The sequence below is a fragment of the Myotis yumanensis genome, unplaced genomic scaffold (genome assembly GCF_028538775.1).
Source record: "Myotis yumanensis isolate MYYU_CA2020_CCGP unplaced genomic scaffold, mMyoYum1.0.hap1 SCAF_13, whole genome shotgun sequence".
Lineage (NCBI taxonomy): Eukaryota > Metazoa > Chordata > Mammalia > Chiroptera > Vespertilionidae > Myotis > Myotis yumanensis.
The window spans coordinates 35396227-35414615 of NW_027223764.1; the positions used below are offsets into that span (position 1 = coordinate 35396227).

Here is an 18389-nt window from a genome sequence, read left to right on the forward strand (position 1 = left end):
CCACGACCCGCGTGGTTCAGGGTTCAGGATCTGGAAGAGGGGCCACATGCAAATGAAAGAGACAAGAGATAATAATTTGGAAATTGGGGGCCAGGTGAGAGCCCATCCCAAGAGGATGGACTCCGCTTGTGCTCAGGCCTCGCCATCTTTTTATTTAATTTGGGATCCACCCATAGCCCTTAGGCAGGCAAGTTCCAGTAGCAGGCAAACTATCTCATCAGTAAGGATTTAATGACTATCTGGATGGGGAAGTTGCTTCTGCTACCACTGTCTCAACTAAACAGTGGGTGCATAGCCCTGACCTTTGCCTGGGCTTCAAGGGTCACCAGCCTTCCGGGTTCCTTGTCCACACCTCTCTGCTAGTGAAGACAATAGGCGGCTTCCCACAAGAGGGAAGAAATTTATTCTCATTGTGGAGGTGTCACAGTTTGCTCCCATGGGAGGTCATGTAATATTTCTTGGTAAAGTTAGAGAACCCCAACCCAGGTGAGGACCAGTGTGGGGCAATGGAGGCAACTTGACCTGCCCCTGAGTAAGTGCCTCCCTCCCCTCCTCTGTCTCACCCTAGTAATGGCCTCACCCCAGCCTTACATCTTTGATCACTGCATCCATGTCAGGAATTTCCCTTTGTCATGGGAAAATCTAATCACTACATGTAATGAGGAGAATAATGCTGAAAGATGATGAAATTTCAGGAAGACTTATGAATTAACTTTGAATTGGAAAAGAAAAATTTTATACTAATTCACTGAGAGGAAGCCAAGCTATTTACAAAATACAGTTTTTACTTTATCTACTCAAAATCAGTGTAATCTTTTTAACCTTAAAGCTTTCTCTAGGTAAGCAATGTAAGGATGGAGAATTTGAATTTATTTTGTTTCATTGAATCATCAAACTTCATGAATCTTGATGTATGTTCTAGACAACAAATCAAAGTAATATCAAAAGCTAAGTTAGTTTTTTGAATGTTGATGACTAATTTACTAGTAAATGTATAAGGTCCTTCTCCCCACCCCACCCCCCCAAAAAAATACTGAGTGGGTCTGCACACCCATCACTTTTTAATGGATTGTGTTAGTCGTGAGATCAACTGCAAATATAACTCAGAGAGACCCAGCTGCCTGAGGATTTCTTCATTGATTTCAAATGAATTGAAACTTTGATTCATTACAGCATTCAGAAGCCATTATTATACATGCTCTGTAGCTACATTTTGCAAATGTTAATTTCTCAGTTATATTAAAATCAATTTTCTTAAATAGCAAAAGACCAGAGTGAAAGAGAAACCACTAAGACAATTTTTTGTTCTTGGGTATTTTGCTGTATTATGAGTCTATTAATTTTCCCAACCAGCAGGAAGAGAATTAGAAAAATTCAAATATTATCACAAACAGGATATTAGAAATCAGCCCTTCAGTAAAATTTTAACTTTTAATAATACATTGCTAAGATCTTTAAACATACTAGAAATATGTGTTTGGGATCTTTATAATTTTTTATACACTAACCACTTGATCTTTAGGGTAGGAATAGAAGAAATAATCTTCCTTAAATTAATTCCTCTCTTTGATGTATGATCAAATATTCTGCAAGAAAATCAGACATCTTCTAAATGGATTTTAGTTCATGTTGCATCATTTTTCAAGAGTTAGAGATTAATTTAATCTTGAAACAGATTTTAGAACGTGAGAAGAAGTAATTGATATGAAAGTAGATTGTAGAATTCCATGCCATTTATGCCAAAGGAAACTGACTCCAGTTTGGAACAAAATTAAAATAATGTGAAGTTTGGTGTTATTTAGTTGTAAGCCAGGAAATGTTAAGGTGAATATAATTGCTCCCTTATTCCAAACCTATCTACTCATCACAGTTAATTTACTGATATTATTTTAGGTACTGGTATATTGTCAATGTCTCAGAAAGTAAACCTTTAATTTCTTAGTACTTATAAATTAAATAAATTTATTTTGGAATAAAGGAGGAGTTAACTCCATAGTAGTGTTTAAGGTCTTTAGCTTGGTCAATATGAACAACTTTCCTTTAATAAACATTCTTACATATTTGCCTTTTTTCCTAAAATAAATGTTTCACAGTCGCACATTTGTTTTATATTTCAGCTTATTTCAACACTACAAGCTATATGAGTTTCTGTTCTATTCTACCAGGGAAGAAATTGTGATAGGAGCTGAGGTAAGTAATTTATCTAGATGGCACCAATTAAGCTGAATCACTTAATGCATGCTGATCAGCATCTGGATCTTTAACTGCTTAAAGCAACTTCTTGTCAAGATTACTCAAGTGTTAATATAACCAACTAGTAGTTTACAAAAAGAATAATCACATAAAGTGACTTTGGATTAAGAAAATAAGCTGTCTTGGCATTAACAGCATTGTTAAACACATATACTTTGTGTATTTATGGATTAATTCTTTGACAAAGCTCAAATGGTTAGGGTATGTATGTCTTCATAAAAATAAAATCAGGAAAAGTGAGATAAATTAATTCAGTTAAATCTCTTCTAATTGCACATTTATTTTCCGTCTACTCGTTTAAGGCTTAATTCAAGTCCTACTTCCTCAATGAAACAAACCTTCCTTAATTGCATCGTGTTGCAAAGGAAGGGTTTAGGCAAACTCTTTAATCGCATTCTATTATTTTATTCCAAGTGATCTCTTTTTGCTGAATATTGGCTACTTTTACCACACCAATTAGCACATAAATGCACTGTTACATGGTTTTCTAACTATTCCCTGTGGATTGATATTGTCAATATAACCTGAGTGTAATTTCCTTGAAGAAAAGGGTCATGTGCTGTATTTCTACCACAGCATGAAGTATAATGAAGGACATAGTAGTCTCTCAGTTAACACTACTTCAGTGATTCAGTGGCAGTGCATAAAATAGAAACTCTATGGTCACTGGTTTACCAGGAGACACTTTTGAGCAGCCTTACATATAATCACATATTTATAAAGACCAGAAATGAATATGTGTAAGGGAACATCTTAAGGAGACTAAAAATGCCATTAAAATGTGTTTCTTAGGTACTCTACTACTTTAGGAGACTACACTGCCTAAAAGTGTAAGGGATAGGAGTGGCCATGTTTGCAAATAAACAGTGAATAAGGGGATATATATGTTATCTTTATAATTTTCCTGATATTAAGAACCAGATGGAATGTGCCAGAGCATTGTTATTCTACTGTTTATAAATTGCTTATTTCATAAACATTTCAGTCACCATCACTCACCCTCCATTTGGATACTTGTTCTAATGGTGCCCTTTTAAAAGTGAGCTGGAGGAAAACAAGGAACCCTTTTGCTTTTGAGTTTCCTTAAAATTTCTTCTTTGCAATATCCTGGTAGCTTAAATGTCACTTGACAAAGTTTCACTGAAAACATTTCCATTTCAGAATTACATCATATAGTGTGACAGTGTTGCAATAATTATCAGTTTGGAATACGATCCTATCTCATCTATTCAGCAAAACTTTGGGAAAATGATAGTGGCTTCAACAGCAGCATAAGCAAATATTTAGAATTATCAAGGAAAATTTCATAAAGAACTCCCTTTTCCCTTTGTTAATTGCACAATCATGCCTTTCTTCTCTGCTGTAAGGATATATTTAGGTGACATTTATGCTCACGGAAAGATAAAGTGGAGAAATCGGACAAGGATTGGCTCCTTATTTGCCATTGTCTTGTATTTTCTGCAAGCTGACCAGAACTATAAAAATTATCTTTAAGAAGATAGTGGATCTTCAAGAATTAGATCACTCATGGATTTTTAAAGGATTAACCAAAGCAGTTATTATAGTACAATATTTTATGGGATTTTAAAATTATCTCATAACTCTGTGCAAATATCTGTGTGTTTTTTTCATTAACAATCTTTTACGGAGGAGGCAAGAACCTGCCCCCCTAATGTGACTATTCATGCTGACCTCAGAGCTCTGGAAACAAACAAGGGCCACATGACAATGTTCTAAATTTAACTCTCAGGCAAGCATTCAAACTAAATAACTGATCACATTTAGTGTTTTGTTTTTTTTAAATTAATGGATGGAAGATGAGACCAAAACACATAAATCACCTCTAAGAATATTGATAAATATTAATTTTAATTATTAATAGGAATATAAATAAATCATGCTCCTACTTTTCTTTGGTTTTAGTTTAAAGAAAATTGAATTTTTGTGTTTTTTTTTAAAATTTAATGATTGTTTCTAGCTATTTCTACTCACTTTTATCAAGGAATTTCATGTTATTTCATAGATCATAGGAGGAATGTTTCAGTAAATCATTTTTTTAAATTAAATCTTTATTGTTCAGATTATTACAGTTGTTCCTCTTTTTTCCCCCCATAGCTCCCCTCCACCCGGTTCCCACCCCACCCTCTGCCCTTACCCCCGCCACCCACTGTTCACATCCATAGGTGTAAAATATTTGTCCAGTCTCTTCCCACACCCCCACACCCCTTTCCCCCACCCCCTCGAGAATAGTCAGTCCACTCCCTTTCTATGCCCCTGATTCTATTATATTCACCAGTTTATTCTGTTCATCAGATTATTTATTCACTTGATTTTTAGATTCACTTGTTGATAGATGTGTATTTGTTGTTCATAATTTGTATCTTTACCTTTTTCTTCTTCTTCCTCTTCTTAAAGGATACCTTTCAGCATTTCATATAATACTGGTTTGGTGGTGATGAACTCCTTTAGCTTTTTCTTATCTGTGAAGCTCTTTATCTGACCTTCAATTCTGAATGATAGCTTTGCTGGGTAAAGTAATCTTGGTTGTAGGTTCTTGCTATTCATCACTTTGAATATTTCTTGCCACTCCCTTCTGGCCTGCATAGTTTCTGTTGAGAAATCAGCTGATAGTCGTATGGGTACTCCCTTGTAGGTAACTGAATTTTTTTCTCTTGCTGCTTTTAAGATTCTCTCTTTGTCTTTTGCTCTTGGCATTTTAATGATGATGTGTCTTGGTGTGGTCCTCTTTGGATTCCTTTTGTTTGGGGTTCTCTGTGCTTCCAGGACTTGGAAGTCTATTTCTTTCACCAGGTAGGGGAAGTTTTCTGTCATTATTTCTTCAAATAGGTTTTCAATATCTTGCTCTCTCTCTTCTTCTGGCACCCCTATAATTCGGATGTTGATACTCTTGAAGTTGTCCCAGAGGCTCCTTGCACTATCTTCATATTTTTGGATTCTTTTTTCTTTTTGTTTTTCTGGTTGGGTGATTTTTGCTTCTGCGTATTTCAAATATTTGACTTGATTCTTGTGATCCTCTAGTCTGCTGTTGGAACTCTGCATAATATCCTTTATTTCAGTCAGTGTATGCTTAATTTCTAGTTGGTCCTTTTTCATAACCTCGAGGGTCTCACTAGATTTCTTGAGGGTCTCACTAAATTTATCGGTGGTTTCTAGAAAATTCTTAAAAAACCTTAAAAGTGTGGTTTTGAACTCTATATCCTGTAGTTTGCTTTCCTCCATTTCTGTCATTTGTGACCTGTTTCTTTGTCTCTGCATTTTTTATGCTTCCCTGTGTTGATAGAGTGGCTTTCTATGTTAGGTATCCTATAGGGCCCAGTGGCTCAGCCTCCCCAATTACCTGAGGTGAACACTCTTGGTGCACCCCTTTGTGGGCTTTGTGCACAGTCTTGTTGTAGTTAAGCCTTGATTGTTGTAGGTATCACTGGGAGGAATTGACCTCCAGGCCAATTGGCTGTGAGGATCAACTGTGTCTGCAGTGGGAGAACTTCTGTGCTGGAGACACCCTTCTAGGGCAAGACTTGCTTCAGTGGGGCTTTGGTGCTCACTGAGTCTGCCCCCTGAGTGTGTGTCCCTTATGGATCTGAGGAGTTGTAATCTGGATGGTCCCACTCTGACCACTGGGTACACTGGCTCTTGGATCTCTAAGGAGGTGCTAATTTAGCCTCTGCCTGAGGCTATCCAGCAGGAGCTATGGAGAGATTCCTCTTCTTTGTTTGGGGTTTGGAGGTGCCCAGATGAGGCCCAGCTGTGAAGCAATGCAAGCTGCTGTGGGGCCTTGGACCTTCTTTTGGAAGTTCTGGGTCTTTCTGATTCAGCTGCAGTTTGTTAGGTAATTTTCAGGTTGCAAAGGGCCAGGCCTTTCATATGCAAAAGCCTCTGTGCATGGCTGGCTTGGGTGGGGTGGGGTCTCAGGGGATCAACAGGGCGGAGCAAGCAGCTATGGCTGCTCCCAGTCCTACCCTAAGAGGCCCCGAGTCTCAGTGTCCCGGTAATCGCTGCAAGCACCTCTGAGAGAAAGCCTCCCTCAAGTTCTGCCCGATGCCAGACAGTCCAGTTTCTCCCTGTATGAGTCTGGGTCCCCAGAGACTCACCCGGAACTGGAATTCAGAGCAGTCGGGAGCTTGAGACTCCCTCCCCATGGAAAAAGACAACTGTGTCCTCAGTTGCCAGCCCTTTCGGCATGCACCTCCGTACCTCTGCACTTTACTTCCGCAGCTCCTCTGGGTCTCAGTGTGCTTTTCTCTTTCCTTCTAGTTGTAGAATTTCCACTCAGCCAGCCTTCCTGTCATTCTGGATGATGTCCGTTTTGTCTTTTAGTTGTATTTTTGAAGTTTTTGTGCGAGGCAGCAATTTCTGGTGTTTACCTATGCCGCCATCTTGGTTTCTCCCTAAATCATTATTCTTGACCTGAGTTTTTTATAATCTAGAAATTGTATTCATTTTATAGCATATGTTATTGAGTTCCTATTATGTTTAGGCCTTGTACTGAGTTTCGGGTATAACAGTGATAAGCCAACAATTCTTGTCCTCAAGGAGTTTACACTGTACTGAGAGGAGAGAGAAGAATAAATAAGTAATTACAGTATAGGACCAATAATGTTAATACACTATGGGAACAAATAGAAGACAAAGAGGAGCATTTAACTTGTAGATTTAAGGCTCATAGTGCTTCTAGAAACAAGTGAAATCTAATAAGTGTAAATGACTTAGCCAGACAATATATTATAATTTTTGGAGTATGAATGAAAGAAATTCCACTCAAAATAACCGATAAACACAGTGGATAAGCTAGCCAAAGGTCAGCTGAATCTAAGTAGGCAAACAATGTTATGGCATGTGTACGTACACGTGAGTGTGTGTATTATGAATGCATGTGTCTCCACCTCTCATCCTAGTTCTTTCACTTCTCTCATTCTCTCTGTTTTGGACTCATCCCCTTCTGTAGACAGACTTCTTCCAACTGGCAGGAGACATGACATAGGCATCTCTCATTTAACAACTGCAGACAAAAAAGAGATATCCTTCATCACATGTTAACATTACTGGCTGTGCTCGTGTCATGTGCATACCCAGTTAATCACTGTGGCCAGAGAAGTGGAGTAAAGTTATTAGAAAACCGAAGTAGGCCATATTGAATGGGTAGCAAGATGAACATGTACCCAAAAGAAGCAGAAAGAGAAATTGCAGAAGGAAGAGTGATTTTATCAAAAGAGTGAAGTAAACATACGTGTACAACTCTTCTTCCATCCAAAATCCCATGAGAGACCAAAATTTTCAAAATCCATTATGCTATGGATAAGCGATTTTTTGACATCTAAATTTATAGATGATTGATTAGATGGAACCACAGCCTCATATGTACAAAGAAGATGATACAGAGTTAATGAGGGTTTCTTAGGCATCCTCAATTGATACAGAAATGGGAGAAAGCTTTAGATGGAAAAATGAAAGCAAGTAGGAGACTGCTTTCCGAGCAACTGCACATCCAGCCCCTTCTCCCTCTGCTGCTTGAGCAGAGCACTGGGACTTCATAGCATTTGCTCCAAAGCTAAAGAAACTAGTGCAGACATTGACATACAAGAGGAGGGCAGCTCTGTGGTGCTACTGACCTTCAGGAGAGACAGCAAATATACTCTAAATAAAAGCTACTGGCACACCTAACTACCATCATCCTTTGCACCTCCTACAGTCTCTAAGGCAAGTTATGGCAAACATATCCCCAGATAAGTGAGCCAGAGTCAACCTAATGTAAAGAGGTATGTTGACAACCCCAATTCACCAAACAGTTGAGCAAAATAAAAACATACACAGGCATGAAACTCTACAAACAGATCAAATAACAGCTAAGGAAGAGGTAATAGAGCAAATGGTAGAAGACTGATTAATAGTTTCAGAAATGTTTGAAAATTTATTATATTCTTGAAAAGTGAACTAATAACGATGTTAGAAATTTAAAATAAGATTTTAAAACTTTCAATGAAATATCAGGTATAATTTGTGTTGATAGATTTGAAAATGTACAAAATTGATATTAAGGGAACTATAAATTACCAGTATTTCCTTGAAGGGATGTGGAAATCTTAATAGAATGTTAACCATATAAAATGCTGAAAAATGTATGCATGGAAATGGCATCATACCTCAAAGGTTTTATAGGTCAGTTTTACCAAAATTTCTCAGAGTAAATAATTCCCCTTTTTACAAATTGTGATGGAGGATAGAAGGAAATGGAAAGTTTTCAACTCATTTGAAGTTAATATAATCCTGAGAAAGGCTATGAATTGATAATGAATTATAACCAGAAATGGAAAACAATAATGGAAAGTTATGGGCATTCTCAGTTATGAAAATAGATGGAAAAGTCTTAAAGAAAATATTAGGAAGTGAAACAGAGCAGATGATTAAATGTTCACAAATAGTATTTATTCCAGATTTGGAGGGATGGTTTACAGTGGGATATTTATTAATGTACTTTACATTGCCAAATTAAGGGAAGAAAAAACCAAATTATCATCTCAGTAGATATGGTAAAGAATTTAATAAAAGTAAATATTGATTTCTGATTTTTTAAAGACCCTAGTTAATCAGTATAGAGAATTACACTCTTGAGTCATAAAATATAACAACCCAAGAAACTTACTAGTATATTTTAATGAAAACCTTAAAATACCCACTTGGGACAAGACAATGATAATTATTATTATGTACCAATATTGCTTTTTAGTTTCTAGCCAATGTAATAAAACAAAAACAAAAAAAAGAAATCAAAAGTAGAAGAAAACAGTTACTGAAAAATAACACACAAAGCTGCCATTGTTTGCAGATGGTATGGAACACAACATTAAGAAAAGAATATTTTCCTATATTTTAGTAATAATCCACTAGAAAAGGATCACATTGATAATAATGAAAACCATAAAATATTTAGGTATGAACCTTAACAAATCTGCAAGAAAATCACAATGAAAATTAAGTAGTTTTAATAAAGAGATTTTTTTCTTAAATTCTGAATAAATATATTTATATAGAGAGAGACATATTCCCAGTTGAGAATATGGGAAGATATCATGTCACTCTAAATAAACCTGTAAACTCAAGGTAGTTACAACCAAAATGTTATAATTATAGCATTTTACCAAGTAATTATTTTTTAAAAAATTTATTGTGGAGCATATACAAAATAGAAAAAATAATATTAAACCTCACATATCTATTACCTAGCTTTAACAGACAGTTATGAACTTAAGGCCAAAATTGTTAAATATTTTAATATGACTCTAAAATAGTGAATTTAAAGTACCTCTTTAATATCATCAAATGTGCAACAGATGATCAAAAGCCTCTAATTATGTTATAACTGGTTCATATTTGTGTTTTAGTTTATTGTTTGAAGTAGTATCCAAATTTGAATTGCAATTAGATTAGTCATTTTTAATGTATAGATTCACTACTGTTTTTATTCTTTCCTTGCAATTTATTTATTGAAGAATCCACATCTTCTCTAGAATTTCCCACTGCTTGTTTTGCTAATTGCATTCCTGTGGTATCCCTATCATGCTCCTCTGTCTCCAATATTTCTAGCAAATGGGTTCTTAAGGTTTAGAGACTGGCCATATGTTAGTTCAAATGTCCAGCAAAAACAACCTATAGGAGGTTTTATACAATTTTATACAGAGGCAAATAATGTCTGGTTTCTTCTCTTTTTTTATGATGTTAGGAACCACTGATCATAATTGGCTACATATATCATTTCAAGTGGTGATATGCTATTTATAATTCTTTTTTAAATTTATGAAATGGTCATTTTTATGAATAGAAACTTTCACCCTTCATTTTTTTATTAAACTGAGATATAGTTCATTTAGAAAATACAGGATAAGTGCTTGATTCTTCTTTCTTTAATTGTTTTCAAATAATAAATTAGATTTTTAGTATCCTCCAAAAGTGACTGTGGTAGAATAATTCCCACCCACCCCCACATCAAGATGCCTGCATACTAATTCCCGGAACTTGTGAATATGTAACCTTACTGGATGAAAAAAGTACAAATGTGACTAAATTAAAGGATTCAAGATGGAGAATTATTCTGTATTATCCGAGTAGGATCAAAGCTTCTCATAAGAGGAAAGGTGATGAAGGAGAGTCAGTCAGAGATGGAGAGAAATTCAAAGATGCTATACTATTGGCCTTCATGATGGAGGAATAGACCAGGAGCCAAAGAATCATGGTCACTTCCAGGTAATGGATAAGGCAAGGAGACAGATTCTTCTCTAGAGCCGCTAGAAGGAATGCAGCCTTGTCAGCTTGTTAAGTGGAAAACATCTGACTTCCAGAACTGTAAGATATTAAATTTGTGCTATTTTCAGCCACTAAGTTTGTGATAATTAGTTATAGCAGGAATAAAAAAGTGACATGAATTTGGGCTAATGGCACACAATTCTTTTCTTTTGATGAATTTTAATTGCTATTCTTATTAACACTCAGGTTGTCTCATCTTTGACCAGGTATCCCATTGGTCTATTTACCAATCCCTGTCTGAATACCATACTGTTTTAATTGCCATAGCTTTATAGAATGTCTTGTTATCTGATATGGCAATGCCTTCTCATTGTTTTTCTTCTTCAATATTTGTTTGATTATATAGTATACCTGTAATAGTTCATTTTTCTTACATATAAAATTTAGAATTAAATTCATGAATACTATGTATATTTCTTGTATAGAACATATACAAGTATTTACAAGAGTGTCATTTAAAATCAGTTGGGATAATTGGCTACATGTTTGATGAAAAATATTAAATTTCTACTTCGTATCAAACTTGAAAATGAGTCTAATTCATTGAGAGATTCATTTCTCATAATGATAGACATATCCCATAATGGAACACTATAATTTTGTCCTCCCTAACTTTCATGAAAACAACTAAGAAAGTTGGACAGGTTTTTTGTTTTTTTTTTACGACTTAAATATTTGAAAGTATTGGAGTTGGCAAAGCTTTAAAAAAATATGGACCCAAGAAGTGAACCTGACATTTAGAAGTAGTTTTTACTATAGGCAGCTACTATTTTGTAAAAGGTAGCTGAGAATCTGAGAAACTTAGAAGTGGAGTTTTGGTAAACACATGAAGCTAGGAGAACAGAAATTGTAGTCGGGGAGGTAGAAATAAATTCCAAAAGTTGCATTTAGAGGGCGTGCAGGAGGCAGCCGATCAATGATTCTCTCTCATCATTGATGTTTCTCTCTCTCTCTCCCTCTCCCTTTCTCTCTGAAGTCAATAAAAATATATTTAAAGAAGAATCTTGCCCATGGATATATCAATATTATATAAAGCTGTTTATACACAAAGCATGGTTTATCACAGCTAACAATTGTGGAAAGTCAATTAGAAGGAAAATGGTTAAACAAAATGAAGTATAATCTATATAATAAAAGCCAAAGCTACTGTTATGGCGGAATGACCAGAACAACCAGTCGCTATGATGTGCACTGACAACCAGGTGGACAGAAGCTGGGCTCATAGCTGGCGAGTGCAGTGGCAGTGATGGGAGCCTCTCCCACCTCCACGGCAGCACTAAGGAGCAGCGAGCCGAATGGTAAGGCGCAGCGAGCAGGCAGGCAGTAAGGAGCAAGGGCACAGGCTGGGCTGAGGGACCTGCCTCCCCCTCCAGTGCATGAATTTTGTACACCAGGCCTCTAGTTATACTATAGAAAACTATCCAGTCTTTAAAAGGAATGTATGGTTATGTTAAGATCTCAAACATATTCTTAATGAAAGAAAAAGTATAGAAGAAGAACAATATGACTAGAGCTTCCATTTATTTTCAAATGCAGATTAGACAGGAAAACATACACACGTATATGTATGTATTTAAGTGATAATAAAGTGGCTAGGAGGATTTATACTAACTATTAACATGACATACCTTTGGGCAATGGAGTAGAAGTAAGAGTTGGATAGGATGTAAAGAGGGACATTTTATTCTGTATATTTCAGATTTATGTTAATCTTTTATAATGTGAATGTCTCCACATATTACTTGTACAATAGTAAAATTGCTCCCTAGTTCATTCCCAGGAATGTGTAGGCACATTTTATACATTAAGTGTAGGCATATCAACCAGCTTCCATACTAATATATTGACAGACAGATATCATCTGGTGTTTATAAAATGAAAGACCAAATAGAATAAAATAGGTGAACTCTCGATCCATACAATTAAATCTTTTACAACTGTGTTGCTGCCATATTTTAATTTTAAGTATAAACTCGATTTAGCTGAAAAGTCATTATAGAATAAAAATCTGGTGTTGTGCTATAACATCTCAAATTTCCCCTAAGAAAATAAACTTGATATCATGAATTATATATATATAGCACATTTTAAAAATATTTATTCAGTTTAATTTCACCAATGTGACAACACGTCACATCTTGGATCATTTATACTTTCAAAGGTTATATTATATACTAGAGGCCTGGTGCATGAAATACGTGCACTGGGTGTGGGAGGGTGTTTAGCCCAGTCTGCGCCCTCTCGCAGTCCAGGACCCATCTGGGGATGTCCGTCTTGCAGTCCAGGATCCCTCGCTCCTTACCGCCTGCCTGCTCACTGCTCCTTATCGCTCGGCTCGCTGCTCCTTAGCACTGCTGTGGAGGCTGGAGAGGCTTCCGTGCCACTACTGCTGCACTCGCCAGCCGTGAGCCAGCTTCTGGCTGAGTGGCGTGCCCCCTGTGGGAGCATACTGACCACGAGGGGCCAGCTCCTGCATTGAGCGCCTGACCCCTGGTGGTCAGTGCACACCATAGTGACCAGTCATTCTGGTCGTTCCGCCATAACAGTCTCTTAGGCTTTTATTATATAGACTAGAGGCCCGGTGCATGAAATTTGTGCATGGGGGGGGGGGTCCCCTCAGCCTAGCCTGCATCCTCTCCAATCTGGGATATCCCTCTCACAGTCTGGTACTGCTGGCTCCCAACTGCTCGCCTGCCTGCCTGCCTGATGGCCCCTAACCACTTCTGCCTGCCAGCCTGATCACCCCCTAACCACTCCCCTGCCAGCCTGATCAACGCCTAACTGCTCCCCTGCTGGCCCAGTCGCCCCTAACTGCCCTCCCCTGCTGGACTGGTCACCCCCCACTGCCCTCCCCTGCAGGCCTTGTTCCTCCCAACTGCACTCCCCTACTGGCCTGGTTGCCCCCAACTGCACTCCCCTGCCAGCCTGGTTGCTCCCAACTGCCCTCCCCTGCAGACCTTGTCTCCCCCCAACTGCCCTCACCTGCAGGCCTGGTTGCCCCTAACTGCCCTCCCTCCCCTGCAGGCCCGGTCACCCTCAACTGCCCTCTCCTGCTGGCCTGATCACCCATAACTGCCCTTCCCTGCAACCATCTTGTGACCACATGGGTGCGGCCATCTTGTATGAGGGTGTGATGGTCAATTTGCATATTACCTCTTTATTATCCTACTAGAGGCCCAGTGTACAAAAATTTGTGCACTCGGGGGCGGGGGGTCCCTCAGCCCGGCCTGTGCCCTCTTGCAGTCTGGGACCCCTCAGGAGATAACGACCTGCTGGCTTAGGCCTGCTCCTGGGTGGCAGAGGGCAGGCCCAATCCCTAGGTGCAGCCCCTGGTCGGGCTCAGAGCAGGGCCGATTGGGGAGTTGGGGCGCTGCCCCCTGTCATTCACAGAGCAAGGCGGATTGGGAGGTTGCGATGCCAACCTCAGTCACGCTCACGGTGGGGCCAATTGGGGGGTTGGGGCACCGGCCCCTGTCACACTCAAGGCAGGGTCGATGGGGAGGTTGCGGTGCCACCCCCTGTCACGCACAGAGCAGGGCCAATCAGGGGATTGGGGCGCTGCCCCCTGTCACGCACAGAGCAGGGCCCATCAGGGGGTTGGGGAGCTCCCCCCTGTTACGCACAGAATAGGGCCGATAGGGGAGTTAGGGCACCGCCCCCTGTCACACACAGAGCAGGGTGGATCAGGGGGTTGGGGCGCCCTCTATCACCCACAGAGCAGGGCCGATCAGGGGGTTGGGGCGCCGCCACTGTCACACTCAGGGCAGGGCCGATGGGGAGGTTATGGCTCTACCCTGTCACACAGATCAGGGCCCGTGGGGGGGGGGGGGGGGGGTTGGGGCGCCGCCCCCTGTCACACACAGAGCAGGGCCCATCATGGGGTTGGGGCACCTTTCCCTGTCACGAACAGAGCAGGGCGGATAGGGAGGTTGTGGCCCCGCCCCCTGTCACACACAAAGCTGCAGGGCGATCAGGGGGTTTGGGCACTGCCCCTTGTCATGCTGATCTGGTGCCAAGAGGCCTCGCGGCTCCGCTGATCCTGGTGCTGGGAGGCATATTACCCTTTTACTATATAGGATAGAAGCCTGGGGTCCGGCTGGTTTGCCCTGAAGGGTGTCCTGGATCAGGGTGGGGGTCCCCACTGGGGTGTCTGGCCAGCCTGGATGAGGGGATGATGGCTGTTTGCAGCTGGTCACACATCCTTCAGGGTGGGGGTCCCCACTGGGGTGCCTGGCCAGTCTGGGTGAGGGGCTGAGGGCTGCTTTCAGGCTGGCGGTTTTGACTGAAGCTCCCAACCGATCCTTTTTTTTTCTCTTTTTTTTATTTTATTCTGGGCCAGCTTTGGCTCTGGCTCTAGCTCTGAGGCTTCGTATCTGGTTTGTTTGCCGTTCTATAATCGAAACAATATATAACTCCAGCTCTGAGATCCCAGAAGGCTGATAGCTGGTTTCTGGGGTTTTGTTTAGCTTCTACATTTGCAACATAGTACATAGTTGCTTAGAGTTGCAACTCAGAGGCCGGCAAGTCAGGCGGGGAACGTTGGAGTCTGCAGTCACTGGAGCAAGCAAGCCTCATGTTCGCTTCCAGCTGCCTGGCTGCCGGCCGCCATTTTGGCTGACAGTTAATTTGCATAAGGATATGCTGATTAGCCAATGGGAAGGGTAGTGGTCGTATGCTAATTACCATGTTTCTCTTTTATTAGTGTAGACTAGAGGCCCGTTGCAGGAAGATTCCTGCAAGAATAGTGCTTCCTGCAGCCAGAGCAAAGTAGAGAAGGGAGCAAAACCCGCCGAGCCAGGCTTCCCTCCCTCTTCTGCCGTCCCACTTGCTTCCCTCCCTCCTCCGCCATCCTGCTTGCTTCCCTCCTGCCTCCGCCTCCCTGCTTGCTTCTCCACAGCTTCACTCCCTTCTGCAGCACTTGGCTTCCTTCTACGTTGTCTTCAGTCTTTGCTCCGTGCCTGTGTATGCAAATTAACTGCCATCTTTGTTGGTTAATTTGCATACTCATCTGATTGGCTGGTGGGCGTCCCGGAGTGACACCAATTAGCATGTTTCTCTTTTATTAGTGTAGATATAATAAAGCAGTAATATGTAAATTTACCATCACTCCAACACACAAGATGGCCACTCCCATGTGGTCAAAGATGGCCGCCCCCTTGTGGATACAAGATGGCCAGCAGGGGAGGGCAGTTGGAAAGGACCAGGCCTGCAAGGGAGGGAAGTTGTGGGCAATCAGGCCTGCAGGGGAGGGCAGTTAAGGGTGACCAGGCCAGCAGAGGAGGGCAGTTGGGAGGGACAAGGCCAGCTGGGGAGGGCAGTTAGGGGTGACCAGGTCTGCAGGGGAGGACAGTTAGGGGCAATAGGGCTGGCAGAGGAGCGGTTAGGGGGCAATGAAGCAGGCACAGGAATGGTTAGGGGGTGATCAGGCTGGCAGGCAGAAGCGGCTAGGGGCAATCAGGAAGGCAGGCAGGTGAGCAGTTCGGAGCCAGCAGTCCTGGATTGTGAGAGGGATGTCCCAGATTGGAGAGGGTGCAGGCAGGGCTGAGGGACACACACACACACACACACACACACACACACACACCCTGTGCACAAATTTCATGCACTGGGCCTTTAGTATAGGATAAGTATTTAAACACATTCACAATCACATATATACACATATTTGTGTTTCAGTGTAGAAAAGCTCATAAGATTGTCCGCCTTAATAGTTTCCTTAATTTACCAAGTAATAGGTGTAGTTTTGTTTTTATTTAAGCCAGCATACATAACATGTTTCAGAATTTTACTTTGGAACATGGGCATTTTCACACAAACCTCACACAATTCCAGAGGGCACTATTCACAATGCAGTCTCTGTGCTTTATGGAGTTGTCCATTGCCCAGTCTGTGCAGCTGTTGGTGGAGGCCGTTTTCACAAGTGGTCCTACAGTAGAACCTGACATTGTAAATGTGATAAACTTAGATATTTAAAGGGTATGATAAATATACCTAAGTAGTTACCTTGCCTAGAGTCATATTTTGGCAGCCTTTCATAAACCAAAATAATACCACTTAAAGTCTGCAAATGTAGAAAACTCAGACCTCTCTAAAAGCAGTGAATGTCAATTGTATATAATTTCATGTTCTGAGCACTTATTCCTGAAGCAAAAACAAAATAAAGAAAACACTTTTTTCTTCCTATTTCAAAATCAACACAGATTATGGGTGTTAGTGACACTGTGCTTAAAAATTGTTAGGCTTTGAGGGGAAAAGAAGCAGGTAGAAACACAAATTTTATTTTCTGTCTTTATAGAGTTATAGTTTCCTGAATAAACAAAATATGAGACTTATGTAAACCCTCACCCTTTTATGGAAAAAAATAGGCAAAAACAACATTGCATGTTGGATCATATTTTGGAGAGGAGGAAGGCAGTTGAAGCGTAGCTACAAAGGTATCTTTTTCCTCTTCAGTTTACCCTTGAGATGTACCTACCAAAATAATCTAAACTTACCCAGATGATATTTGTAATCTTGAAAAAGACTTTTTTTTTCTTTTTGGATGATTGTATTAGCAAACCGCTGGAAGGGAAAATCATACAGGACATAATTTGTAGTTTGACCTACTCACATTGGGTGTTGCTAAAGAAAATGAATCAAAAATGGTTGTGTTAAAATCTGCTCCACCTGGCATGTGTGACTAACTGACTTTAGAATCTATCATTTAAAGAAAATGGTTGACACTTGGGTATACAATTTATCAAACTTCACTCTAGTCCTTTTTCTCCAAAGCACAGAAAAATAATCATCCCTTCCTAAATATAAATCTTTTAAGAGAAATTCAAGGAATCTGTCTCCAGTAAAATAATTGATAAATGGCAGGAGCATAATTTAAAGATGGCTTCCATCAAGGATCATATGGCACCTAAACTCTTGAACCTGTCACTCAAGTCTTTCCATCCATGGGCCAACTAGCATTAATCTCAGCTCCTCTGTGACCAGTTCTCTATGGAGTTTTATGTTGTTCTTTTCATAATTACAGGTTTTCTACTTATTTCTGCCTTGAAGTAAGCTCTTCCTACTACCTGAAAGGCTCTCCAACCTTCTATCTGCCAACCAAAATCTATTTCCTCATAGCTTAGTTTAAGGAACACCTCTCCTAAAGAATCAAACAAAGAAGGAAAGGAAAAGATAGAAAAAAAGGAAAAAATGGAGGGAGGGAAAAATACTTTATCCAACTTTTTTACTTATTTCCTCAGTATTAAATACTTTCTAATTATAGTGCTACATCTTGTAGCTCTGTGAGACCTGGGTAACTGACTTTCTTTTTCTTGTTTTCTCAGTATAGGAACTGCAGTTTACTCTTGGATAGCATAGATTTGAATTGTGCAGGTCCACATATGGGTTGTTTTTTTAAAATAAATATGCAGCCGGCTCTCTTTATTCCTGGGTTTTGCATCCAAAGATTCTACTAATCACAGGTCAAAAAGTATTTTTCATCCGTGGTTGGGAATCCCAAAGGAGAGGGCAAACACTATGCATTGTTCTACACCATTTTATATGAGACTTGGATTTTAGTATTCTCAGGGGTCTTAGAACCAATCCATGTTGTTCAAGGGTCAACTGTATATACATTCACCTAGTTTTCAATAATTGTTTACTATCAATATGAAAAAAGAAAATTTTTATTTCCTTGATTAATTTCAAAACATTCTATTTGGAATATAATTTTGGTTTATAGACTATTAATATCAATTATTAAACCCATGACTGGGAAATTAAAAGCTGATATTAGAATCAAATATGCTTAGTCATCTTTAATTATGGTCCTACTTTAT

The 18389-nt window shown here is 39.8% G+C and overlaps 1 protein-coding gene across 1 annotated transcript in view; it reads left to right on the top strand.

Moving 5' to 3' along the window:
• Nucleotides 1-18389, top strand: part of CABCOCO1 (ciliary associated calcium binding coiled-coil 1) — a 113827-nt gene that overhangs the window by 32265 nt on the left and 63173 nt on the right. The window contains exon 5 of the mRNA XM_070431908.1: nt 2118-2190. Within this exon, the coding sequence (XP_070288009.1) occupies nt 2118-2190 (73 nt within the window). The remainder of the gene's footprint in view (nt 1-2117; nt 2191-18389) is intronic.